Raw genomic sequence first — 27,655 nt, 5'->3', positions numbered from 1 at the left:
ATCAGGTATTGATTAAATTGTTGTTGCTGCTCCTGCTGCCATTGGCTTCAATGGTCCAGGATCAAAACCTATAATCTAAATAGTTAAGAAATTGTTCCAGTTGGCAAATTGGCAGATTTGTGTGATTTCATAATTTATTTTTAAGATTTACCTAGGTTTGGTCTGTAGGAATTTGTATTTCAAAGCTCTGATGCAGGAAAGACTTAAATACATTCATAAGTGCTGTCCTGGATAAAGAAGTTTTCCTAAATTATGCTGCAAATTGGCTCCCATTAAATAACATTGAGTTCTTGTTTTAAAAAAAAAATAGATACATACTGCCTACCTGCAGTACAGGTAAAATTTTCACATTCCAAGACTGTACATTAAAAAGAATAATATAATGTACATCTTCTAGTGCAGTGTTTCTCATCCTTTTCAGTTTGATACTCATTCAAAGTCTATACGTTTTCACAATCCCCTTTACATTTATCATAAAAGAAAGAAGAGAAAATTGTATCAGTGATGATGATGATGACGACAAACCTGCATACTCTGTGTGTGTGTTTCAAGTGGTTGACAGAAAATACTTGAATTTGAAAGGTGCAAGAATATGGGGATAGGAGAAGGCAAGATTTTCTTTGCATTAGATTGTAATAAAATTTTCAGCTCCTCCTGACACACTCCCCTCAAATGCCGCCTTTGGTTCCCTGGTTGACAAACATTTCTATAGTGTAACTTTAAAAGGACGTTTTTTTCAATCCTGGTTTATCTAGCACTCATCACAGTGGAGAGAGGAGATATAATCTCAAAAGGTGTTTTAAAAAAGAAAAAGGAGGAGGAGAAAGGAGCTTGTAGCAGAGGAGTTGCTGAGTCATGACTAACTGGTATACACAACTCACAGATTTTTCCTGAGAAGTGGACCCTGAACTTGTCAATATTATAGTGTCAATAAGATGAAATATTCTGCAACTTTCCTCAGTTTATATCATTAAATATTCCAGGTGGACAAACTTACCTTTTGTCTTGGAAAACCTAAATTCATATCCGGTTTGGGCTCATGTCCCAAGTAGGAAAGGCATTTGGTCATCTCATTCTAGTTCCTAACAGACGTACATTTGTTGTACAACCCTATGATGCAGTGATAAGCTCCCTCTTCTCAAGAACTTCTTCACTGCAACAGAAGGGAAAGATGATAAAACATCTAATAAGGAAAGTGCCGGAATGACAGACATTGTCGTGACTGCATGGGGAAACTTGCATACCAGCTCCCCAACTTTTTCCTAGTTGTAGCTAGCTCTCTTTTAGGATACTCAAATGTCTTCAGAAATGGAATTCCTTCCTTCTCTAACATGCTAGTCATAGGACTTTTTTAAACTGTAAACATATCACTGGGTGACAAAATGTCCATGTGACTCATATTTGAATTCCCATATTTCCCTCTTTTTGTGTAATATTGGTGTGGTGTAACAAAGGAGCAGTCTTTACTAAATCTGTCTGATTATACTGAGTTCCCCTGCAAGGCTCCAGAGTCCTAGAAAACCTAATGCTGTTGCAGAACCTTCTACACCAGTGGATTTGTCTTTGGGACTAGAAATGTACTTCCTTCACCTTGACATGTAAATAAGTGCATTTTGAAATTTTTCAACTAAATGAGGCTCTATTCCTCAGAACAGTGTTTTAGGCATCTCAAAATTCTGTGTCATTCAGTCTGTTCCTTGTTCAATGTAGGATTGTTTCCTATTTCTTTTTCAGTCTAAGTTTAAATACCCCAGGTGCTGGGGCTTTCACCAGTTTCACTGGGAGACTATTCCACAGCCTAACACATCTCTTATTTAGAAAGTGTTTTCTTATAACTTAATTTTTCTCTTTTCTTAAAATACTCCCTTGCACCACCCTAAATAACTCCTCTTCATACTTAGTGTTTATACCTTTCTATTATTAGCTGTATCCTCAGCCTCCCTCATTCCCCAATTCTTCTCTTAGCTCTTTCATATGGTTTCTTTTATATTTCCCCATACACATTCATTCCTCCAACTCTCTGCTTCATTTTTGTTGCTCTTCTCTGAACTTCCTCTTTGTTAATATCTTTCTTACTGTGTGTGGCAGAAAACTGTCAACTAAATAAGACACAGTAAGAGCACATGTTAGTGCTGCAGTCTTTGCTATAGTTGGGATGTTAAGCATGTGGGTGTTACTTCTTAGTTGATGAATAAGGGGGAAGGTTTGGTGTGTGTTAAAAGTTGTCCAATTACTTTTTACTGACTTCTTTGAAATCCATATGTTCAAAGTTGATCCGACGCATTCCAGATACTATCTGGTGCTCATGCAATGTCTTTATTTCATTGTTTCTGAGTGTGGTGCACACAATTAATGTATATGCTTTCCTGAGAATGAAAACTATCCATGTATAGATGAGATGCCAGTCCATGGTTTTCTCTGTGTACAAGGTTGCAAATAATTTGTTAGTACCATAGATGTTTGAGTGATGCTCTGTCATCCAGAGCCGCTCTAGCTGATTTGGGATCGTCCAGATTGCCCTTGCTCTCGGTCCCAAAGTCTTGAGCTGACTAGAAGCTGGGTTGTGTAGGTCAAAGACCTAGTCAGTTGAATCCCATCATCCCTAATGACACTTCCATGTCCCCCAACTGACTCTAAACCTACAATACATCGCTGAACTCAAAGCTTGGTGCAAGACCATCTAATTCAGGTCAGTCCATAAGAGATCATTTTAATCCTCAAAGTCCCTTTCCTTAAATAGTCTTAGGGTGGCTCTCTTCAGCTTTACCAGTTTTTCTTTTCATAAGAATGAGAGGTATTTCTGTGGCCCATCTGACTCTAATTATTGCACTCTGTGCTGTGACTCAGATGTTTTAAAGAAGGGACATTTTATTCTATTATTTCAGTAAAAGTGAGAGTGAACTGGAAATGCAGTTTTTAAGGACTTATCCTTAAACTGAGAGAAAGGGTCAGTTTCCCAAATAGATGAAAATGAAAACAACACACTCTCAAATGATTGATCTTGCAAGTTAAGCATGAAAATGACATGGAGGAAATTCTAAAGCAACAAAGCTGTCCGGAATATTTTTAAGTAGCTCCATTCTTCATCTAAATATCTTGAAAAGCTTAAGAACAATCTGTGTTCTAGTCAAATATGTTGACCATAAAAGAGAGATGCAGACTGATGTAACATGAAAATATCTTTCCCGAGGCCTTTGTCAGATAGTTACATATGGTACCTTTGATTGTCTAATTGTAAGTATCTTTAAAATATGTTCCCCAAAAAATCAGCATTTATATATTGTGTGCGCAGGTGAAAAAAGTGTCTTTGTTCCTCTCGGTTTGGAGAGACATGCTTGGAATGGCTTAAGATAAGAAACAGCATCTTGGTTATACTAGGCTTCCACTTCAGTTGATTACTTAGACATTTGTTATTTACACAGCACTGTGTATGGAGTTGTACAGTAAGTTAGGGGACAGAACAAACACATTTTTCCCCAAGGACCTGGCAGTCTAAAGCCACAGTGGATAATATACACTGGAACCAAACACAGAATAGTTCTGAGCATGTTGTAGCTGGGATGGTTCACAGAAGTGGGAGTCTTCAGCAATTTTCTGTTAGAGGGAGGAGAGAACTGTGTGTATTCATTCAGTAAGAGGATACTACACATTTATGGCACCAAGTTCAACAGGAGCAGAGGTGATAAAGGGAATGATCAGAAGAGATAGGTGGACAGCCCGAAGGGAAGATGGCACTAATATATGCACATGCATGCATGCAGAATGGCTTTGAAGAAGAGAAGCCAGCATAGAGAATGAAATAAGTTCTGGTGTTGACAGGCTTTTAGTGGTGGAAAAGGGAACATAATCTAGCTGATTACATTGTGTGAGTGAGGAAGGTATGGAGACCACCAAAGTGTTAGCTGCACTAGTGAAGACAAATTTACAGAGAACAGACTAAAGAGAAAACAGCATACCATTTATTTCTCTAAAAGATTTTTGAATCCCAATGTGAATATAAAAACAGGAAAGGACTTAATGTCTGTGGTATTAGAGAAAAGGGAAAGAGGAGAGGGCTTGGGGGAAAGATTGATATTGTGAGTTTCAGTTAAATTGACAAGGGCTGGTCAAAAAATATTTTATTTAGTCTAAGAAAAACTGTTTATCAAAATTACTTCTCTGTGTCTGTTTTCCTTGAAAAATTGTCATTTTGGCTTTATGACAAAAGAATTGTTTTGTTTTCAGCCAAAATTTTTCAGTTGCTGAAAAATGTTTTCAACAATCTTTTGGGGGGGGGAGAGGGGAGTATGGAACCATTTTCTAGCCAGCTGTACTACTGAGTCTGTAGTGATTGTGAAATACCCAAGAAATGGGCAGAGATGCAAGGGAGAGAAGCCAGAGACTGAGATGTATTTAGGAATTAAGTCTAAAGATATCAAAATTGAGGGGAACTGGTGAGATTGTACAGGGGGCATACACATGTGGATGTACAGAAGAAGCTGAAGAGAGGAACCAGGAGGGTGCTGTAGAAGACTCCATGAGAGAACAGGAAAGATAGTATTAAGTGTTTGTAATCTCAGAAAGATTTGTATTTTTTTTTATTTTTTTTTTAGGCACCTGTCTCCACTGAGTATATGGCTTATGCATGCTAAATTAAACCATGTTTTAGTCTTTCCTCTTCATTTAATTTTTTTTTCTTTTGCAGTTTTTCAAAGTAATTGGAAAAGCTTTTAAATATCCCTTCCACAGCCATCTAGTGTGGATAAGCTTTCCAAAGATCCATTTGAGGTGGATGGAGGCATTGGAATTTGGAGGAAAGCAAAAATAAGTTCAAAAGAGGGAAATTGCTTGTTCAACCTCATGTATACAGGAATTCCCCTATTTTCTCAGAATAAAAGGTGCATGAATGCTTTTGAAGTAGATAAAATGAAAACAATCCAGCTGCCTCCCAAATAGGCAGCATCTCAAATGTTTGTGATTATAGGCTTTCACCTTGTTTAAAGAACTAGAAAAAAGCCAGGCCGTATTAAACTGCTCTCTCTCCCCACTAAGAGAACACTGAAACATGCTGATAGGCAGAATAGCTTGTGATTTTTGCATTCAAAAAAGGTTTTGTCTTGACACAAAATGAATTTTATTGAAGTCAAATTTCAAATTTGCTAAGCGCTAGTTTACATCCAGACATAAAGGATCGGGAAATTATTTTGAGCTAGCTATGCATTTTTTGTTCCATGACAGTAGCATTGGAGCACAGCTTGATATCAGCTGTGTAATTGGCACTCAACATAATATTTCACAATTTTTTCTCTGCAGGGGGCAGCTTTTGTCACTGAGCAAAATTCATACATTTCCAAAAATGCTCAGCATAAATGAGTGACTTATAAAAAATTTGACTTGTGAATAATGTATTGCAAATGGATCGCTATCAGAAACATGCAGTAGTTTTACCAGAGTGTTTTTGCTCCCAGACAAAATTTAGCAAGCTGAGTTTTACAGGTTTTTTTCTATTAATTCCCTCATCTCTATTTTCAGGAAAGGGTTGCTATGCTTATCTTGCTGGAACTTGGATGATATGGCTCATATTGTGGTGTGTGTAGTGGGGTTTCCTGTAGGGAATTCAATACATTTTACTTGTCTGGGTCTGTTTTTGTGGCCATAGTGGTTAGATACTTTCAGAAAGTAGCAGCCTACCCATCACGTAATTATTTCAGAGTGCTTATGAAAACTTAATACGCAAAAACATCCAGGCAGCATAATATTCTGAGAGAGAACTAAATAAAACATTGTTTTGTCACATTTTATACAATTGTATGAGTCTTAACTATGTTAGTTTTCGATTGCATCACTAAAGGAAAGAAATTTGTATTCACTTCCCTTACCTTAGTCAGGTAGCTATATGCTTATTAATTATTCAGTCATGTCTAATGCTCTAGTAACAAAACAGCATCCTATTATAGTGGGGAGGGGTGTGGACAGAAATGTTTTTCTTCCCACAAGAGTGTATTAACCTGCAACAATACTTTTTATTACCCTGCGTGTAACATGCACTCCTACAACATTGATTGCATCACTGTTTAGAGTTTAAAAGATGCTACTCTGTGGTTAGGAAAGTATAAAAAAAGAATTTTATATGCTACATGCTGACTTCCAAGGATAATAAACACTGTGGCCCAGGAACAGTTTCATACCTTTAATTCCTGTGTGATTTATCTCTTGATAAGGAAGACCTTGAGGTTCCTCTCTTAAAATTATATTTTTGTTACCAGAATAGAATATACATCATTGAAGCATGTTATTTTGATCACTGAAAATTGACAGACTGTGCTCGTTAGCCAGGAAGTTAGAATTTTTAATTTGAGATTTGTTCCAAGTTTTCTCACAGATCAATCATTTAGAGAAATAAACAGCCAAAAGCCTACTGTAATGAATGGGAAAGATTCTTAATGCAAACGTCGCTTTAAAAAAAAATATGCTGAAACATGATGCATTTCATTTGGCAGGTAAATGGTTTAATTTTCCTCATTAATATCATTTCCTTTTTGAAAACCTTCAAACCAAACAGATGAAAAGATTATTTAAAACCTTTCATTTATCTTTCACACAGCCCTTCTTAAATCAAATATTGATGCTGCTGCCTGTTGTTCTTCAAAGCTAAGCAATTATATTGGCACTCCCTCCCAGTAAGTGGCAGTTTTTAATGTTTTGTTGAGGGGTGGTTTTTTCCCTCACAAACACAGCAGAAGATCTACTGGATTCTTGCCAGGAAAGGAACTCTGGGTAGATCATTTATCCGATGGCCTTCAAGCAACCTGCTGAGGCTGCACCCTGAAAACACACAGCTGCAGGCTAGTAATGTGTATGATGTGAGTTAGAATTCACTATGGTCTCAGCGATACCACCACCTAAGAAACTGCAAACCCCAGATTCTAGTAGTGTCACTTACCCAAAACGATTTGCTTTAATTTCTTTCTTGGCTGCAGAAGTAAGGATGGTATATGCATAATGTCAGTATGTAATGGGTCCACAGTGCTCTCTGCTGGATTCAATTAAAAGTTGCAGGTATCATATCTGAAATGAGCCTAAACAGTGTGTAATTATACAAAGTGGGAAATCATTTGAATATATACATTTATTTCAATTGCTGAGCTCAAGAAGACAGAGCCAAAGATACTGTAAATCCTGCTTTTTAATATCTGAAGTAGATGGTGTTGATTAGAATATTTTTTTCTATAGCAGTTTTCATACTAGTTGTATCCCAAAATGCTCATTCTTAAGGATGGTTAAGAAAATCTATAGAAAAGTTACTGTTTTCTCGTAAGTCTGCTAGTTTTTTTCCATAAGTATTAAATGGTTAAGACTCTTTAACATTTTTTTTTAAAAAATGTCTAATTATTTTCCTATGGAATTCAGAAAATTGACAAGTTCAGCCGTTTATATGAACTGAGAGTCTAGCGCCATGTCTCAGGCGCACCATCACTAACTCATCTAGGATCCTATTCTGAAATCCTAATTCAAGCATGGCTCCGAATGAAAGCAGTGCCTAGATCCCCAGAAACTATGCAACCTGCTTTTACAGGGTCCCACCCTAATGATAGACAAGCACCCAGGAAGAGACTGTGTGGGTTGTGCAGCCTTGTATAACTATTGCTTTGACATTAGGAAACGTTGCACAAAGCTGAGCAATGGACATTTGTGTGTTACGTTTGGGAATAGCAACTAAACATCATAACTGATTTCTCAAAGTCAGATTTCAGCTGTTGTAGGCTTCCATGGAAGCCTGTATAAGGCATAAAACCTTCAAGCAGTCTACACTTTGTATATGAAGGACCGTTACAGTACAATTAATTTAGATTGACTAGCATCTGAGTATTGCAATCTGGACTAAAATCTGGCTGAGGGGCTATAAACAAAAGGTAGTGAATAAAAAAAGATAAATGGTCCAGGGTGCTAGCCTGGAATCTGAGTTCAAGTCCCTGCTTCTCCCCAAACTTCCTGTGTGACCGCAGCCATGTCTCTGTGCCTTTGCTCCTCATCTGTAAAATGGAGATACATCCTACCTTGCAGGGATGTTAATAAGAGAAATACGTTAGAGACTGAGAGAAATGCAGGTACTTCAGAAAAGGGAGCCAGGTAAGTCCCTTAGGTGGATGGCTGGAACAATAGTCGTACAGAGTTGTGAGGTGATACAGTAGGGTGCTGCAGAAATCTGGGTTAGGCATGAGTTCTTTTAATTAGCATTTGTAAAATACAGTAATCTGAATAAATGCTTAACTGGAAGGTGATGATCACACCAATAAAGACCAAAAAAACCCAAAAGACATGAAGCCTAGAGAAATATAAACAGGTGTTAGCACAATGAGATGCAGCTTAATATAATATAAAGTAAAAATCTGAGCAGGAGATACTTGGAAAGTAATATTTCTGGATAAGAAGTGAAAATGAATAGCAAATTGAATATAAGCTTCTGGTGTGAACTGGTGACTGAAAACAGTCATTGCAATATATTGGCAGAAGTCCCATGTCACAGTCCACCTGGAACGGGAAACTTTCTTGCTGTACTGCAGTGCATCTGGAATACATGGTACAGATCTGGGATCTGATTCAGCAAAGTACTTGAGCGCTTTGTAACACAGTTTGGCTAAGAGAAGATACAACTGCTTACAAGTATGTATATACCAGGGAAGAAAAGGATTGAGTTGGAGTGATCCAAGGAGTAATTGGATGAAATTTAGCACTGGACAATCTAACCTGAATATGAGGAAGAAAATTAAAAACTACATAATTATATTTACCTACTTTGGAGTGGAGGGGAGTGAGAGTCTTAATTGTTTTAATCTTGCAAAGCAATTTGAGACTGCCCCCAGATGGAAGGACCCAGCTTTATATTAAATTAAAGCTATAATTTTAATAGTAAAATACTATCTGAATCACTTCACAAATCCCATTAGGTGCAGCATTAGGTCCTGCTCCAGCATCAAGTTGCAGAACGCTCTCCATTCTTAGTATCTTACTGCTGGTATTCAACACTTTGCCAGATCAAGTGCCCAGTAAAGAATATGATGGAGGCAGGGAAATAGCCAGTCAAACAGTAACAAAACCCAGAGTTGTCTTTAAATTGCTGAGTAGTTGGAGATGCCTGGAATGCCAAGACAGTTTCTAGCTAGTACAGCCTGGGGTGTGGTCTGTGCTTGAAAAATACCCAACTAATCTACTCATGTGGTCTGCTTCAACACAGAAAAACTGAGGTCAGCTCCAGTCTTGGAACTATATCCTCTCTTCCATGCAAAAATGTATAAGAGGGGGAAAATCACACAGAAACTTCTACATGGAGATCTGGGGTCATCAACATTTAGGTAGAAGAGCAGTAGGCATAGCTACCTAATTGCATAGAGACCTGAAAATCCACAGGTAGGCCCATTTGCAGTGGATCTCAAGGCTTCCATGCAGAGTGCCAGCCCTTGCATTCGTCTCCCAGACCCACTGCTAGAGTAGTAAATACATAAAATATTAAGGTCGCTCATGATCCATGCTGCCATCAGTGGACCAGCTGCTGGTGTTGTTCACTTCCCCCTCTTCGTGCCCTCCCCCGAGGTGTACTGGCAGAAACCAAAATTAATGATGCTCTAAGTATCATTAATAGTTTAGATGCTTTTAACCGGTGATAAAAGACTTCTACACTCCAGTACGAAAAGGAACCAGCAATGCCTGTCTAGGGTGTAAAAGACAGAGAGGAAAGAGCGAGCCACAAGGTGGCAGGAGATAGAAAAGTGGGGCTTTACCAAACCTCCAATGGACTTGTCAGTTCTTGGTAGTCTGCTTCCATATGCAGCCTTGGACTTCTCTGGGTCCTTTGCATTTTCAGCCTCTAAAGGAGAAACTCATCTTATCTTGCAGCTAAGAGCCAAAGACATCACAGCAGGCAGGCATACACACTTGATTGTCCTGGTGCCTTATACTGACTACTATTCCACAGCAGGCATTGATACTAGATAAGAAATGCTATTGGAAACTGATCTGGAGCCCTGGAGCTGTCTGCCTGAATAAATTCAAAATTTCGATGGAAGCACCATTCTTGTCTTTTGTAAATGTTCCTGTAGAGCAGAGAGCACGTATTGGACCTTGAAGAAGGGTCACAGAGGATGGCGAGATAGGGAATCTTACTTATTTTTTTTTCTATTCTCCACCTCCCCCCCTTTTTTTCTCCTCTCCTTTTCTTTCCTCACACTCCTAGCTTCAAGTTGTTAAAACTGTTATACCTTGGAGCTGGCAGATTGTTTCTCTAGGACAGTATATTTATGCTGCTAAGCTTTTTGAAAGCTTACTATTCTTTCATTGTCTAAAGCATGAGGACTAAGCTTTCAGAAAAAGTTACTGAAAAAATCTAGTTCAGGACAGGTAAGGAGAGGAAGAATGTTCTTATAGAATTTTTAATCCCTTAGAGGTAACTTGTAACTGCTGATAGTGGTTGTGGGGGGTACAAGTTAAAAGTTCTGGTGATATGCAGTGAGGTACAGGGCAGGTACTCATGAGACAAAGGAGTCTTGATTTCTGGAGCTACTTTTGATGTCATGTTTTACAATACTATGTAATAGCAGATAGAGACTATTCTAAATGAGAGCTACACTTGAAAAAGCTACATTAATCAGTTTGAAGAACAGAGATATTTGTTAACCAGCCCTTTGATATCTTTTAGAGCTCTTGTGATAATATCAGCACCCAATAATTATGTCAGGAATAAGTTCTAATATAACCACATAAAATTATTTCCCCTCTCCATTTGAATCTGCTCTCTCTTCTGGGTTTACAAGAGGACATTGGCTCTCTTGGGCATCACAAGTACCAAAAAGCTCACGCTAACCCTCTTGCTGACTATGACTGTCTTTTCTGGTATCTGTAGTATCACTGAATGATGCATATGGTGCATCATTACCAAACCTGTGAAAACAGATTTCATGGCAAGAGGATAGTGGTTTGAAAGAATTTTTGGAAAGTAAATTAAAACAGATTCTATGCTATGCTCAATCTCCTGTGCCCAGTCCAGTTAGCAGGGACGTTCAACTCACATTTCTGAGCTTGGCTACAATTCCATTTTCTCTTATAACTAGAAATGGATCCAAACCACTCAGAAACATGAGGAAGATCAGATCTGGATCCAGATTTCAGTTTCACGGCTCAAGTTTATTTTTATGATGGGGCGGTTCAGTACTCCAGATCTCAACACTCTTGTGAAGTGGCTTGGGTTTGGATCTGAAGTTTAGGAACTTGAATTTGGATCAAAGCTTCACAACTGACCCACTTTTGCTATTAACATTACACAATTGAATAGTGTGGCTTTGCTGGATTAGGGGCTTAATGTCAGAATACATTGTAATAAATAATTAAAAATTGCAAACTCATAAGCATATGTGCAATCCCACTAAAATCAATGGAAATACTCAAGGACTTGGATTTACGCACGGTTAAGTACTCTGCTGGATTAGGGCCTTTAGAAAAAATGAAATTAAATATTTTCACAGTTTCAGGGGAACTGCACTTGTATTCCCCCCTACCTGTGCATTGACACTGGCCCCCCACTGCCTTCTCCAACCTCCCCAGTCTCCTCTGCCACCCTCCACCCATTGTCCCGAGCTCCTTTCTGCAGCCTCGCACACATCTCAGGCAGGCTCCACTGTTGAGCTGTAGTAACTATGGCTGCTTCCACCCAGGTCTCACTTCCTTGCTCCCACTGCCACCTGGTGGTGAGTTTAGTGGGAGCGCTCCATGCTGGTGCCTTTCTCAGGCATGTTCCCCTCATCTGTGCTTAGCTCAACTCGCATGCCCCTAGAATAAGGAAGAACACTTTCAGAACTGCTAAATCATGGAACCAGTGGGGGAGAAAGTTGTACAGCAAGATAAAGATAGCAAAATATTTATTGAATTTTTCTGTAATGGCCATAAAAAGCTGTCAAAACTTTACATGCATCTGATGAAGTGGGCATTCACCCACGAAAGCTTATGCTCCAAAACATCTGTTAGTCTTTAAGGTGCCACAGGACTCTTTGTTGCTCAAAACTTTAGCTACAACTGTGGATCAAATGCTAATCATGTACTGCTTATGTATCTCCACTGACTTCATTTGTGCTGCACGCTTATAACTAAGAGCAGAATTTGGACCTTTTGTGACTACTCAGGTGCTGTATGTGTATTAAAGCTTTATTTACAAAATGGCAGCATGTGCTAACGCTACTGTGTCGCCTCTAGATAAATAGAGGTATTATGTGCACAAAGCTCTGCGAAGCAAGAAATAAATTGAATGAGATTAAATAAAAAATAACTATAAGGAAAATGTTAATAATTTAATTAAAACCAATCAGAGCTGGGATATTCCACAATTAAGGTTGCAATCCCCTAGAGATGCTCCATTGTGCCTGGGGATTTTATCACATGTAAAATTACGCCAGTAGGGAAACACTTTGCAATATCTAAATGAAATGAGGTGAATTGAAAATGTGGTTTTATCTTCAACTTTGAAGTTACTAGATTGAGATATTTTTTGCCAGCTTCCTATTGATTTTTTTTTTATTTATTACAGACTTATACAAAGGACATATGAGGGATGCAGGTATTCATTCCATTGAGGAAGCGATACTCTTCTTTCCTAAGGGCAATTAGTACATATGTATTTTTACACAACTCTGTTGAAGTCAAATAGGAAAGCATAAAATAATTTTGTTCTATAATATGCCATGAAGTAACACTAAGGCCATGACTGCAGTTGTGAGAGAGAGAATGTTATCTTACGTTGTATGCAGTGTTAGTCCCAAGACATTAGAGGGACAAGGTGGAGTTTTTTGTTGAACCAACTTCTGTTGGTGGGAGATAGGCTTTTGAGCTTGCTGAGAGTTTTTCTTCGAGTCTGGGCTGTGTGCGCAAGATGGAACAGATCACAAAAAGCAGTCACTCTATATTTGATCACTGTCGTCATCCTCAAAGGAAACTGTACAACATGTCCAAAAGATAAGCCTGTGAGCTTAAATTCATAATTTTGTTAGATACTAAAAATCATGGACTGAATAGAGAGACCGAATTTATGGCTTATTAAAACAATCTACACTCCATTAAAGTCCCCTCCTCATCTTTTTTTTTTTTCCCCTCCCTCCCTATGACTGGAGAGGTCTTAATAGGCCACTTCACCGTGAATGATCCCTTGAAATATGTGTTTACTACTTATGCTACACAATCTGCTCCACCTTGTATATAGCTGTGACACTCTGACTACATTTCCAGACCTGAAGAACAACTCAGTAAGAGATGCAAGCTTTTCTAGCTTACACAAAAAGAGAATTTGGTCCAATAAAAGATTTTACCTCACCTACCTTGTGTCTCACACTAAGATGTCACTTTTCTCCGTCCTGTGGGGGAAAATGTGTGTCTTACATTATTAGTGTAACTTGGTTGTGAATTTAGTAATGCGTGTGACTTTGCCTTCCACAAAACAATAGCTCAGTGTGTGAAGTGCTAAAATGAGCCAGTCAGCTTTTACAGTCACTCACTGTTTAAAGGCTGAATCTCAACAATTGCTGAGCTCCTTCATTTTCTAGGCTTCAAATTCATACTAAATGGGATTAAAGCCTTTTTTTATCATAGCAAAATTCTGCTGAAAATACAGCACAAACTAAGTAGATTTCCTCTACAGTCTTCTTTATGGACATTGCAAACCCATTACGCTGCAGAGTATTGAGATACAAAACCTAAATTAAAAAATGTTTATGCTAATGATGGTCTTTGCTTACATTCTGTTTTAATCTACAATATAAACTAAATTCTAATGTCAATAGAACAGTATCACTTGGCAATATTCCCAACTATACTAAATATTACAAACAGAAATTATTGTTCTCAAAGTACATTTGTGTCATAGTGCATATTATGTATACATACAATATACATTTTAAAGGATGTAACACCTACAGAGTATTACTTGTGGACAGAGGGTTTTTTTTTATTTCACAGAATAAGCAATGACGAAAATATCATTTCAGTGTAAATTTAATCTGCAGAGGTTTTAAATGAAGATTTTATGGTCTATTACACATATTAATAAGAATCTTTATCGGTTGACCATACAAGAAGCTATCTTTATTGGTTTCTTCAGAGCCATTATGAACTACTTTAAGAGTATTCTTCTGAAGCATCAGCCAACTGACACAACCCCTTTTGATCCCTAAGAACAGCCATAATGGGTCAAACCAAAGGTCCATCCAGCCCAGTATCCTGTCTTCCGCAGTGGCCAGTGCCTGGTGATTCAGGGGAATGAACAGAACAGATAATCATCAAATGATCCATCCCGTTTGCCCATTCCCAGTTTCTGACATCATATATGCAACTTATTGAGAGGATGAATTTTTTGGCCATATTTATTTACAACCTAGCTCGAGACCCTCACATTTGAGAGGATGCCTCAAAGCCCCCACCCCTTCCCTCTGTACCCCAGGCTTTTCTATGCTGTGGTCCATGTCAAAAAGAAATGGGGGCGGGGGGACTGGATGTTCTATTCTAAGTATATTTCAAAAGCCTGTCCAGACAGATGTCTCACCTGATGAAAGGCAATATTTTCATTACCAAAATGATAAATATAAGCTTTTTTAAAAAAATAAGATAGTCTTTGCAGCAACCCTATGTAGGCAGACTGTTGAAATGAGTTTTAAGAGAAGTCTATTTTAAGCAAGCAAAATGACCCTTCTGCAAGACTATTTTAAGTACTTCACACTTTAAGTGTAAACAGAACTGGAGGCTACAAACGCTCATTAATGGTTTCAAACAACCCCGGTCCTGTTCCTGTTTATTAATTACTGATTTGTTCACCTCATACAAATGGGCCTAAATACATGCAACTGGTTATTGCTGACTCATCTGCACCAGTCCTGTCCTTAACTTGCCATTTTAGCAGTATGAGTTATTTTAATTTTTCTGTTTGTGTGTACACCAGAAGTTCCATCTTATATGTAGAACTCCACAGTTCATTTCTGCAGCATAAGATGGCAGATACCATCAGCCTCTCTCTCCTCGAGCAGCTTCAGCCAGACATTCCTATGGCTAGCTTCAGATTTTGCAACCCACCACCAATTCTGTGGAGGTTTCTGTGACAAAACCGTGGCCTATTGTACAGTGGTTAATTTAGGCGGGGGTGGAGGGAAGGGGACACATGGATATTTTTTAACCTCTCAATCACTTATCAGATGTGTTCCAGGTCAGTGGTTGAACATAAATTCTCTCTCTCACCCTGTCCAATTGTTGGTGGGCAAATGTCTGCATCAAAAACTCACTTTGAAAGTTAAGAGTAATTGCAGCACTCTCAAGAAAGAGGACAGGAATTAAATAGGTCTGAAGACTTTTGGTTCAACCTGGTTTGGGGGGTAAATTTTTTTTTTGGTCTCATTTAGGAGCCTACTCACCATTTTCAAAAGGGATTTAAGGAACCTAATCCCACTGAGGCTAAGGTTCCAAAGTGCTTTAGTCACTTTTGAAAATCTGATACAGGCGTTTTGGAAACGTTACCCACTGCCTGTAAGTGCTACCTCAGTATAAATGCTAACCATAAAAGTATTCCACTGTAACACCCTAGCTTAGTATATCTAGTCACGTCTCCCTGTTGTGTATGGGCCCAGCAAGGATAGGGGCCTGACATCCTTAGTAGTTCAAATGGCAGGAGCATATGTATTTGGAGTTGCAGGTCTCCAGTTCTATCCTTCCTGACAGCTGTAATGTTTCTGTGTATGTGTCCGTGCAGCAGTTTCCTTAGTTAAGTGTTGATCCTGCCAAGTCAGAACAGAGGCACACTGGAGCATGTAATGAGAGAGGCTTGCTGTGCTACTGGTATGCTGTACCTGTTGTGCGCAGAGAGGACTTCTATTCCAAGCACTCACAATGTGGCCTCATTATAAGTGCTGCATTTCTGAAAGGAGGTAGAGAGGAAAAAAGAATATTATCCCTTTTCAGGAGTCTGGCCAGCTTACTTTTTTTGCATATATACTTTAGAGAGTTATTTGAGGCATTTTTACCTTGAGAGAGAATGGTGGTAACCTAATCTAAGATTTGTATCAAGCAGAGTAAGAAAATGGATTGTGAATATTTTGTAGTTACTAAAAGTAACTGAGTGTTCAATGAAGTGTGAATTTCCAAAATAGAGAACCAGCAAAATGACTTTAAACAATTTTCCCCACCATTTGTATTTGAAACTACACATTACTTGTGATTAGCAATTTTATGTCATTCATAAGCAGTGTACTGTAACTGGATTCAATAAAATTGACCTGCTTCCAAATATTAAACTAAACTTGATATTTAATTACTGTACATGCTAAAGTTAAACCAGAAAACTGACAATATTAAAAATTCCAATCATGTTGAATGTGAAATAAATAGCAGTATTCACATTTACTGCTTTGCATGAGAAATGTATTTTCTTCCCTGTTCTAAACTGAAATAACACCAAATAACTATAGAAGACCTGTATCAAAATAAAAACACCAGAAACTATTTTATCTGACCCATTTAGTTCTGTAGCACAATTTGTAAAATGTAACTTTTTACAGCATACTGTGCAACAAAACAGGTCATTTAAACAATAATTAGTATTACAGATAAAATGTCACTGCAGTTATGTTAATTACTAGAGTACCAATGTACTATAGGATATAATACATAATTGTCAAGCCTTTAATTTTAAATTAAAGTGCAGCAAAGCATACCATTGCTACACTTCCTTCTAATTAATATTAATGTTATTTAAATGTACTATTTACATCCCTGCAGAATTTGTCCCATTCTGTACTCAGACGAATGTGTGTTTCCCTACAATAGCATAAATTAAAGGCTGTTCTTACACTATTTCTCATTATTTAAAATTAAACACTTTTCTGCACTAATTTTTTTCCCTTCCATTGTGTAGTAACTGGGTTGTTATTTTAGGGTCACTTTCGTTTATATTTTATTTTACAAACAAAGCATATCTTTCCATTCTTTTTAATAAAATAAAGATTAATTTTAAAAGGAGATATATCGATACAGAATTAACCTTTGTTAGTTCTTATCTCCTAACTAATGTATGTGGGACATAAAATACAGAACATTCTTGTCAAAATATGGAGCCTTATAAGTGAGATCAGTGCAGGTTTTACCATTGATTCCAATGGGAGCAGAAGGCTTTGTAGCACCTCTGCTTTGAGACAATTTTCTTAGAAATTTTTCAGTAAGAAAAAATGAGTTAAATTTCTGATTTGTTTAAATATACTGTGAATTATTTATACAGCAGTTGAAATGTTCCCCTTTTGCAATGCAGAAATTCTGTAATGAAGTCATTATTCAGGTCTTGCATAAAGAATATGTTCACATATATACTTATTTAGAAGTATAATAATCACATTCATTGTGTTAGCCACATGCCTGTGGCTAAAATATGTACATAGGGATTTAGCAAAATATTTGAATATAAAGTATAATATTTAAAAGCAGAACTTGCAATACATCCTTCAGTTGGGTATTTAATCTCTGATCTTTTTAAAGATTTATGGTTGGATTAATCTGAAGGTGTTGAAGTAGAAAAAGCTCTAAGTCTGTATCATTATTTTCTAGGACTCACCGCTGGTTGAGAAAAACTTAATTTTATATTGTTTGTTCATTCTGTTTAGGTCAGTGGGACAATGTATAATACAGGGAGACATGTTTCTCTACGATTAGACAAAGAGCATTTGGTGAACATCTCTGGAGGGCCCATGACCTACAGTCACCGCTTGGAAGAGATCCGGTTACATTTTGGAAGTGAAGATAGCCAGGGATCAGAACATCTACTTAACGGACAAGCTTTTTCTGGGGAGGTACGTCAGTGTACTTGAAGTTCAAAATGAACCAGTATGAAATACCTGCTCTCCATTTCTGCCTAAGGGTAGTGTCAAACTAATGGCTGCTCATGAAAAACGATCTCCTTTTCTCTATTTTGAAAAGAAGGGAATTTTTTTTTAAATTGTGCATTGTAATACATGTGTATCATATCAAACACAGCATGTTCACTGCCAGGTGAGTGGTGAAATATAGAGATTGTTGTGTCAGATACATGCTACTCACATGTTGAAATAACCAAATTGCAGCTGGGGATTTGGTTTTTCAGGCTGGAGTTTTCAAGGAGACTAAGGAAATTAAGGATGAAATTCTGGGTTACTGAAGCCAGTGGCAAAACTCCCAATAGCTTAACAGGGCCAGGATTTCACCTTCAGTGCTTAAATCTTATTGAATTTCAATGGGTTTGGGGCACCTAGCTTTCTTAAATTGGGATTTTCAAAGGAATTGGATAGCTAGTTAATATTATATTCAAAGAACATTCTGAAATCGCAGTACAATATTTTTCATTCTTTATGCTGCTGATTCTAAAATTTATTTTTCTGTTTTAAAGACCGTAAAAGCTTCCTGTAAATTAGACCCAGACAAAATGCAGGTAGAACATGAAACACTCAGATTTTTACCATTCAGAGTCAGTTTCAGTTACAGAAAAGTAATCTGAATGCAGTGCATTTCCCATCTGTGTGGTTATCCATGACAAGTATCATTAGGTTAGTCCATCATATTTCTAAGAAAACTTAAAACTAATTATCCAATTCTAATATTAAGGGTGGTGGTTGTTTCTAAAAAAAATTCTACCTTTATTGCTTACCATTGTCCAACATTTCTACTGTACACCATAATCCTGTGAAGAATGTGCACAGCTTAATTCTACATATGGTGAATAGTCTCATTGAAGTCAGTGGGCCTGCTCAAGGGACAGAGAGTTAACCACACAAGTTATATCTTTGCAGTATCAGGACCTGATTTAGAGACCAGATAATAGCGGGTAAAGGAGATACTGTAAAGTAGTGATCCTGCCCTCTGATACATGGCTCTCATTAGTCTCTCAGGCTATGTCTACACTAGAGACCTAACAGCAGCACAGCTATACCAATGCAGCCACTCTATGCCGACTGGAAAGAAATCTCTTGCCGGCATAATTAAACCACCCCCAACAAGTGGCGGTAGCGTATCGCCTGCTGACATAGTGCTGGCCATGTCGGCGCTTCTGTTTGTGTAATTTATGTCGATTGGAGGGTGGGGGTGTTTTTTCACACCCCTGAGTGACAAAAGTTTTACTAACAAAAGTGCTAGTGTAGACAATGCTTTCAGCAGTTTAGGAGTACATGCATTGGTAGCAAGTTTTTCAGGATACATGGTAATGCTGACAGACTATGGCCAGGACTGAGCTCAAAGGGGACAATCATTCAGTCGCTTTGTATACAGAAGGGATACAAGAGTTTGTCTCCTATCTTTATTTTTTGTTGGTGCTGGAACAGGGCCCCATAGTCCCATCACTTTTTACCAGGCTGTAAGGGTGACAGATGGGGGGGGGGGGGGGAAGAGGCATGAGTGAGGGGTGGGGCAGGGGTTCCCCCCACTTTTAGGAAGCTTTCGCCACTCCTGGCTGTACCCATCTCCCATTAGCTTGTTTCCGCTCTGTGAAGCACCTTGCACACTACAAATTCTAAGTAAATAATGCTTCAGAAGAACTGCATCTCACTACAGGTATATTAGAGTTACCTTCAAAGACATCATGAGTACCCTGTTGTCATTCTTTTAGAAGACCAAAAGGAATAGTTTCCAGCAACAAAGCACTTATTTATTTTGTTGAAGATGAATAATCACATTACCATCTATCACAGACTCTGGTGATGAGTCAATTAATGCATGGCATTTTTTTTGGCATTGTGCAACAACAGTTATCTGAAGAGCAGCAGATTAATTGCAGGCTTGTCAAATGATGTTATAATTGATGGTAATCATTTGCTTTGTTTTGTATAAAGCTATGCAGCTGTATAATATAGTCAGCGGCAGTGTTTTCATAAAATTATTCATGTCTTACATAACTGACTAGTGGATACCTTGTTTAAATTCTATGATAGATGGACGTGTACATTGGATCCAATGTTTAACTCGTATGTGAACATTGAGTGTTTTAATAAATACGACCTTGCTTTGATAATCACATCTAAATAGTAAGAGCGATATTCAATACAAAATAGTTTGCTTTAACAAAAAAGCAAGAAATACGGCTGAAATATAGCCCTGCATTTGATTTGGCATATCAGCATTGTTTCAGAAAGTCACAGGAGAGATTGATGGTTTAGAAATATATCAGCCATAAATTTTTTGTGTTGAAGGAAAAGTCACACAGAGTATAGATTGTAATGAAAGGTGAAAACGTACAGCACTGCAGCCCCAATATTTAATACCATGCAGCAAAAGCAAAAGAGGGTGGTTTAAAAAAAAATCAACAGCATCTTTGACAAAATAAGAGAGAGCTGGAGGACGGAATACAGCTGACATGAGAGAGGGAAAGTAAATTAGTGGGACTTGGGAGATGGAGCAGTTGGAGAGAGAACCAACAAATGAACACTTCTAACAGGTTAAAAAAAAACAACCAGAATTGAGGAGTATGAGAACCAGAAAACACCACGTGAAACGGAGGGAGGTGAACTGAAAGGGCATGGAAAGAGTGGCCAAGGGTCCAGAACTTTTTTTTAAGCTATGAAACAGGGTTGTGCTGTTATGTCTGTCTTAGTGCATAGGTCGCCAATATTTGCCAACGGATACAACACCTCTTTCCCAAGTAAAAGAAGAAAACTGCTGGCAAAAGTGGTGACCACTGTTAGTCATTATGAATGACAGGAAATATAATACAGGAACTAGACATAGGGCTGAACTTTTTGAGATTTGGAAGTGCTTGGAGCTGGCACTTTGCTTGGACTTGGTCCATCTCTTATGTAAAATATCTATTACTAAATAGCTGCGTCACATTCCCACATACTGTGCTGTACCCATAATACAAACAGAGACCCAAATGGACCCTGTTGTATAGAATTGGTACAACTCCTCAGCAAAGAACTAGCTTTCACACCACAGCTGAATTTGGCCTGGGGAGTATAATTCCATCCAACAAGCTCCACTTTTATTTTAGATAAGCTCTCAGGTCTGGGAAGGGTTACTTACAATGTTTCCTTAGTATTACTGCTGGGAATTGTAAATAATACACTAGTTCAGGCCTGCACAACTCTTAAAGTGGCGAGGGCCACATTACTCCAGAGAAAACAGCTGAGGGCCGAAACCCCTTGGCCCCAGCGCTGCCCCACCAAAACAGCTGTGGGCCAAAAAGGAAGGTTGGGGGTGGGGAGGTAATACTTGATTTTAAATCAACCAGGGGCTCCCAGCTGAAGAGGTGGCTGGGGCAGGGATTTAAAGGGCCCAGAGCTCCTGCCACTGAGGGGAGCCCGAGCCCTTTAAATCCCAGCCCCAGCCCATCCGCTGGAGCCACAGCCGGGATTCAAAGGGCTCTGGGCTGCCTGCAGCTGCAGGGAGTCCTTTAAATCTCAGCCGCCGCCGGGATTCAAAGGCCTCTGGGCTGCCCATGGCGACAGAGAGCCCTGAGCCCTTTAAATGTCAGCCGCAGCCAGGAATCTCTGCGGGCAGCCCAGAGCCCTATTAATCCCGGCCGTGGCTGGGATTTAAAGGGCTCTGGGCTCCCCACCACAGCGGGCAGCTCAGAGCCTTTTGACTCTCAGGTGCGGCTGGGATTTAAAGGGCTCTGGGCTCCCCGCCGCTGCCAGCAACCCAGAGCCCTATGAATCCCGGCCGCGGCTGAGATTTAGAGGGCTCTGGGCTCCCCACTGCTGCAGGCAGCCCAGAGCCCTTTGATTCCCCACCATGGGCCGCATGTTGTGCAGGCCTTCACTAGTTAATTGCTAGCTGACTTTATGGAGTAACACATGCTTTCAGCCCTGCTACTGCCCATAGCTGTCACTGTGGTGAAAGGAGAAAGAATAAGGAAAAATACAGTACAAGTATAAATGGAAAATGCACTTCTTAAAATATTTGCAAAACACCTCAGTTAAGAGAAAATAAATACAAGTCTAGGACCTGATCATCAAGAGCATTCCATGGTGCCCAAATGCAATCCCAGTGAAATCATCGTGATGACTCCGAGAATCAGGTTGAAGGACTGGCGCCAGAATTGATACATTTGAGCCCATATAAAGGAATTACAGTAACTGTTTGCCATGAATTGCAAGTCCTTTTGCACCTTGTTTGTACTAATAGTTTATGAGCATCTTTCCCACCATTGCTCTAGCTGTGCTGGGAGTTTTAGTATAAATTGGATACAGGCGTGATTCTCAAATCTACACGCACCCTTCCTGAGCTGCACCAATGCTAGGGATTTTCAAACTTTTCCCTAGTGTGCTAAGGACATTTTTAAAACATTTTCCACCATTATTAACATTCGCAGAGTTGAATCTGTGTGGCAATGGGGAGTTTGTTTGTTTTTTTGCAAAATTTCTCCAGACCTCCAGGGCCTGATATAGAGATGTTGATTATTATTGTCTATATTGCAGGAGCACCTAAGAGCCCTAGTCATGGATCAGGCCCCGCATTGTGCAAGGCGCCATACAACCACAGAACAAAGACTGACATTTTCCCAAGGAGTTTACTGTCTAAGGCCTGATTTACACTTAGATATTTTGCTGGTGTATCTGTACTGGTTATTAGTGTGTTTTGTTTGTTTGTTTTTGCCAACATAGCTATGCCAGCAAGAGCCCTACTGTAGGTGCAGTTGTATAGTCTGTTTTGCTCAGGGAACTCATAAAAGCTATACTGACAAAAGGACTCTTGCTGGTATAAACTGCATCTATGCTAGAAGCATAGACCAGCACATAATAGCAAATCTTTCAAGTCTAGAGAAGGCTTGGTCTGCATTAGCAATTTAAGTCAGTGTAACTACATCACTCAGCAATGTGGAAAATCCAGTTGTGTCAACCTAACTCTCAGTGTAGACAGTGCTATGTCAACAGGAGGACTTCTCCTGTCAACGTAGCTACCCCGTCTCGGGGAGGTGGAGTACTCACATGAGGTAGCATTTTCACTGAAGCGCTGCAGCAGCACAGCTGCAGCCATTTCAGTGTAGACAAGTCCTGAGCTGCTTGAATTCCCACCGAATGTGGTATGAGGGTGCTTTACATGCTAGGGAAAAAATTGTGTTCTTACCACATGGTCCAGACACATCTATTTTTCTAGTCAAGACAACATACAAGTGGGCAAAGACTTAGGCAAGCTTGACAGCAGCAGGATGGTGCAAAATTGTGAAGACAGAACCCAGTAATGCCAAACTATTTTAAAATGTATTAGGGTCTGAACACCACTAGGGATTTGTAATGGGTGGCCTAATTCGGTGTTAAAGGATGTGGAAAGAGAGAGAGAAATCTCTACAGTAATCTGGTTACCTGTTAGCACTTAATTATCACTTCACAGTGGATTCTGGGCAGATAATTGAGAATTGTAATGCTTAAAGGTCTTGAAACAAGCGGAAGCTTTTTAAAATATATATATTCTATGAGGAATGTGTTTGACTGTTTCCAGCAACATGGAATAAGAGAGAATTTGAAATATGAGTCAGTTAAGCAGTTGATTGTTCATCTGGTATGTAATTAAGTGGGCTCAACACACTTCTCAAAGATTAAAGCATTTAGTTGTACTATGAACATTAAAAGAGGATCTCAAAATCAAGGCATGATGTACACTTAAAAATTTAGATTGGTATAGTACATCACTCAGGTGTGGAAATTTTTGCACCCTAACCACTGTAATTAGGTTCACCTAACCCCCAGTCGAGATGCAGCTACATTAGAAGAATTCTTCTGTCATTAACCTAGCTACTGTCTCTTGAAGAGGAGGATTAACTGGAAAAAACCCTTCTGTCAATGTAGAAAGCATCTACACTATGGCAGGACAGTGCCATAGATGCGCCACCATAGTGCAGGCCCAAGTGAAGTCCCAGACTAAGACCATGTGTGCGCTACCACGTAGGTTGGCAAAACTCATGTCACTCAGGGGTGTGGGAAAAAAGTCATTTTTCAGGCCCTTTGATTCAGTGTCACTTCCTTCTTTGAATTCCTCATCCCTGTCACCACCACCTACAAAGCTCTATGCGGCCCTGCCGTTCACATGAAGAACTTGGAGCACATGTTCCTGCCTACAGATTTTTCCTCAGAAAGCGAGAATTAAATAAGTGAGAGCAGTGAGCATAGGAAAGGAAGGCCTGCTGCCTCCCATCTAAACATCTTCAGGAGACTAAAATCTTCTTCTTTCAGGCATAAGATCATTGTGTGAAGCAGAGAAGAATGCAAGCAATAATTAGCAGTCTGGTTTATACTGTAACGGGTTAAGTATTTAGGCTTATGTAGCTATAGAGCCGGGGCTTGTGCCTTCGCTCCTGTAAGAGTAGCTGAAGAGGGCTGCAGAGCTAGAGAGCCCAAGCAGAGGTATTCTGAGACTTTACACCTGTGGAGAGCAGACACAGGCAGAATGCCTCTGCTATCCATGTGGGATAGCACACCTGCTGGGGAAAAAAGGTGTAACATGCGTTCCTCCACCATCTCCTACCAGACACTAGTAGGCATGCTGACGGAGAGGAGCTTTGATCCCGCTTCTTGGTTCTGTGGCATCCAGTTAGACTTGCTAGCTAGCCAACCTGCCCCTAGGAAGCAGGGAGCAAACCATCAGCATTGTGCCTGGGTCCTGCACAGCTGTATGGGAGTGGGGGAGGATGTCTCTCTGCTTTGTTCCCCCATAGTGCACCCATGCAGGACAATTCAGCACTTGGCCAGAAGGCTATATAGCAATATGTGTATAATATTGTAAAAAACAAAGTATAAAATATCCATGAATGTCAAAACACACAACAAACTATATCCCAGCCAGGTCCAATATTAAAGCTCTAAATGGTGTGTTTTGTTTCCCAAATTTCTCTGATTAATTTGCTTTGACATAGCTATAAACCTTTTTCCTAAAAACAAAGTGAATCATCTGAGAACCACAGATTTAATTGCTAGTCTGTTGATGGATAATAAACAGGTCTGCAGATTAAAATATGAACTAATTACTGTATTCAGTTCCATTTACTTGATTTCATGTTACATTAAATTTTGGTGTCACTTGTTGTGGGAGGTTTTAGATTTATTTGCCCTGTAATGAGTTATGCTAGAGGGTTGCAGAGGGATAGATTCCTTCAAATTGGAAGGTAAAAATGAGTGGTATTTGCTGCAGTAAGTGAACTGTCTAAATATCTATCAATATGTGACAGTAATAACAATCCCAAAACAATGTGTTGAAATCCAAATGTTCTACAAGCAGCAAAAGGGCAAATATTTAAATAGTGCCCAAAGTCATTGTTTCTGAATAAGGAAAATTTTGCTTTTAAGCTTATTGTGTTGTATTAAGAGGAGCTTTTATGTACTTAGTTTCCTGGAAATTGGGACAGGAACATTTTGCCATAGAGCAATATGAAATATTATACAGTACAGCAGACTTCTTACGCTGATTGTAAAGAACTGCATTTTAGTGTCCAATAATATTAGGAACTGGGATTTTGTTTTTAATATCTTTTTAAAAATGAGATGTTTGGATTCTAACTTAAGTTCCCTCTTATGTTCTTTAGCTGAACAGTCGCCTTCTGCTGATTGATAGGATAGCCTACTCAAATAACCCAACTCCAGAAATCAATAGCTGTGAGAAATCATATGGTAAAAGTTAAGATGTAATCACTGCATGTCACTGACTATCTTCTCGTCTTCATTCTCCCCTCCTCTCATTTATTTATAAACAGCAAGTCTAAATCTTTTTTACAACTGTTTTTACAGTTTAAGCCATACCAGTGTCATCTTGCTGTCAGGGTCTTACATTTAATGCTGTTGTGGTCACACTACCATTTTAGAGGGGAAATTAGATTTTATAACTAGCTACCTTCATCCCTTCTAAGGTAAAAGCCTTAATTCTATGAATCAAATTATGTAATGTCCAAGCTTTAAACTGAAACTTAAGAATTTTACCTCATGCATAATCAGTTTCTAATATTATTATTTTTACCTCTCCAAAAACTTTAGTAGTAGAGAACAAACAAATGAGAATTTTGTACTAGTAAGAAATATGTTTCATACTGCAGGGCTAAGTGTGTATTTTATGGTAGAGCTAATGAAACTAGGAAAGGCTTATACCTTCAGTTGTAGCAAATCAAAATGGTACATTTTGCTCAGCCCTTGTTATAAACATAGTCTAGGATCATGTTTTTAGTCCCAAGAGCCACTTATTTATTTGTTGCATGAATAAGGAGTCAGGATTTAATCTAGTTGAAACTTTGGATCTGTGTCACCAGGGATATAAAGTTAAGGGAGTCGGGGGAGAATAGTGGATTTAGCCCTGTTGGTGCTAAGACTAATGATAACACAATTGGAAAGAGAGGTCATTTAACGTTACAATCCTGGACTCTCATTCTGTAACATCTTGATTCTGAAAGATGGCTCAGAGTCAGAACAACTAAAAAGCTGTTAAAGGGCTTACAGAATTTCAGACAACAGAATTGGATTTCTAACTCTGTTTTGGGTTTGCTCCCTTCATAGACTTTTTGATGTCCATGTGTAGTCAGAACAGCAGGAAAATCCATCACTACATTGAATGAAGGCAACCCCCTCTGAGCACCATTTATCTATTTCCTCATCCTGATTATTCAAACCTGATGAAGTTGCTTGTGTCTTCAGTGCCTCTAAAGACAGAAGCATGACCTCCAGGGAAGGAATGAGATGTCCGAGAAAGTTTTGCATTAGATGCTGCTTGAACCCATTGGACAAAGTTTTTTGTCCTGGTGTAACTTCATTGATTTCAGTGGGAGTTACACCAAGGAATACTATGGCATAGAATCATAGAAATGTAGGAGTGGAAGGGACCTTGCGAGGTCATCTAGTTCAGTCCCCTGTACTCAAGGCAAGACTATGTAATAACTAGGCCATTCCTGACAGGTGTTTGTCTGATGTATTCTTAAAAACCTCCAACAACAGAGATTCCACTACCTCCCTAGGCAACTTGTTCCAGTGCTTAAGTACTCTGACACTTAGTTTTTTTCCTTTAGTCAAAACAAAACTTTCTAAGAGCCTGTGGATAGGCTCATGTTGTCATTTTTCTGCCTTTTTGGAACAACTGTTTAGCATATCATCTTGGGCTAAGATATAGCATATAAAAAACGCACCAGAACTACTTACTATAGGCTGTTTGGTGTGGATATTTCTGGAGCATGTGTTACTGTAGTGTCTTTACACAAGATTTCGGAGCATGGGGGAGATTTTCCAAGAGCAATACATGGCAGTTAGGCACCTAACTCCCTTTGAAAGTTCATTGGCACTAGGAGACCAAATGCCATTTGTGTTGTTGAAAATCCCCTTACAAGTCCCATTGACACACAGTAGGATTTGCACTCCTAAATCACTTAGACCTCTTCTATACATGGAGTTACTCAGCAACAGCTATTTCTGGATAGCTCCATGTGTGGCCACTGTTATTCTAGAACAAGAATGCCATCCTTGAGTAACTGTCTAGATAAACCCTAACACACCTTGAAAACCCCACCCTTTGTATATCCTTTTATCCATACATTTGGGGAAGTGGGGCAGATATACACTAAACATCCAAGGATGGACTTTGCCACCTGACTACAACAAACTCTACCTTCACACACAATTTAAAATTAATTGAAACATTCTCCTAACTCTGAAAGGCTAAGCAAAGCGGTATGTTAGTTAGG

At 39.0% G+C, this 27,655-nt stretch overlaps 1 protein-coding gene across 4 annotated transcripts in view; it reads left to right on the top strand.

Annotated features, from left to right (window-relative positions):
• Positions 1–27,655, top strand: part of CA10 (carbonic anhydrase 10) — a 326,283-nt gene that overhangs the window by 246,357 nt on the left and 52,271 nt on the right. For all 4 annotated transcript variants that reach the window (XM_032774517.2, XM_032774516.2, XM_075071834.1 and 1 more), the window contains one exon: positions 17,649–17,834. In XM_032774517.2, the coding sequence (XP_032630408.1) occupies positions 17,649–17,834 (186 nt within the window). The remainder of the gene's footprint in view (positions 1–17,648; positions 17,835–27,655) is intronic.

This window comes from Chelonoidis abingdonii, chromosome 13 (genome assembly GCF_003597395.2).
Source record: "Chelonoidis abingdonii isolate Lonesome George chromosome 13, CheloAbing_2.0, whole genome shotgun sequence".
NCBI lineage: Eukaryota > Metazoa > Chordata > Testudines > Testudinidae > Chelonoidis > Chelonoidis abingdonii.
The sequence above is the reverse complement of the archived record's forward strand: the minus strand, read 5'-3'. Positions and strand labels throughout refer to the sequence as shown.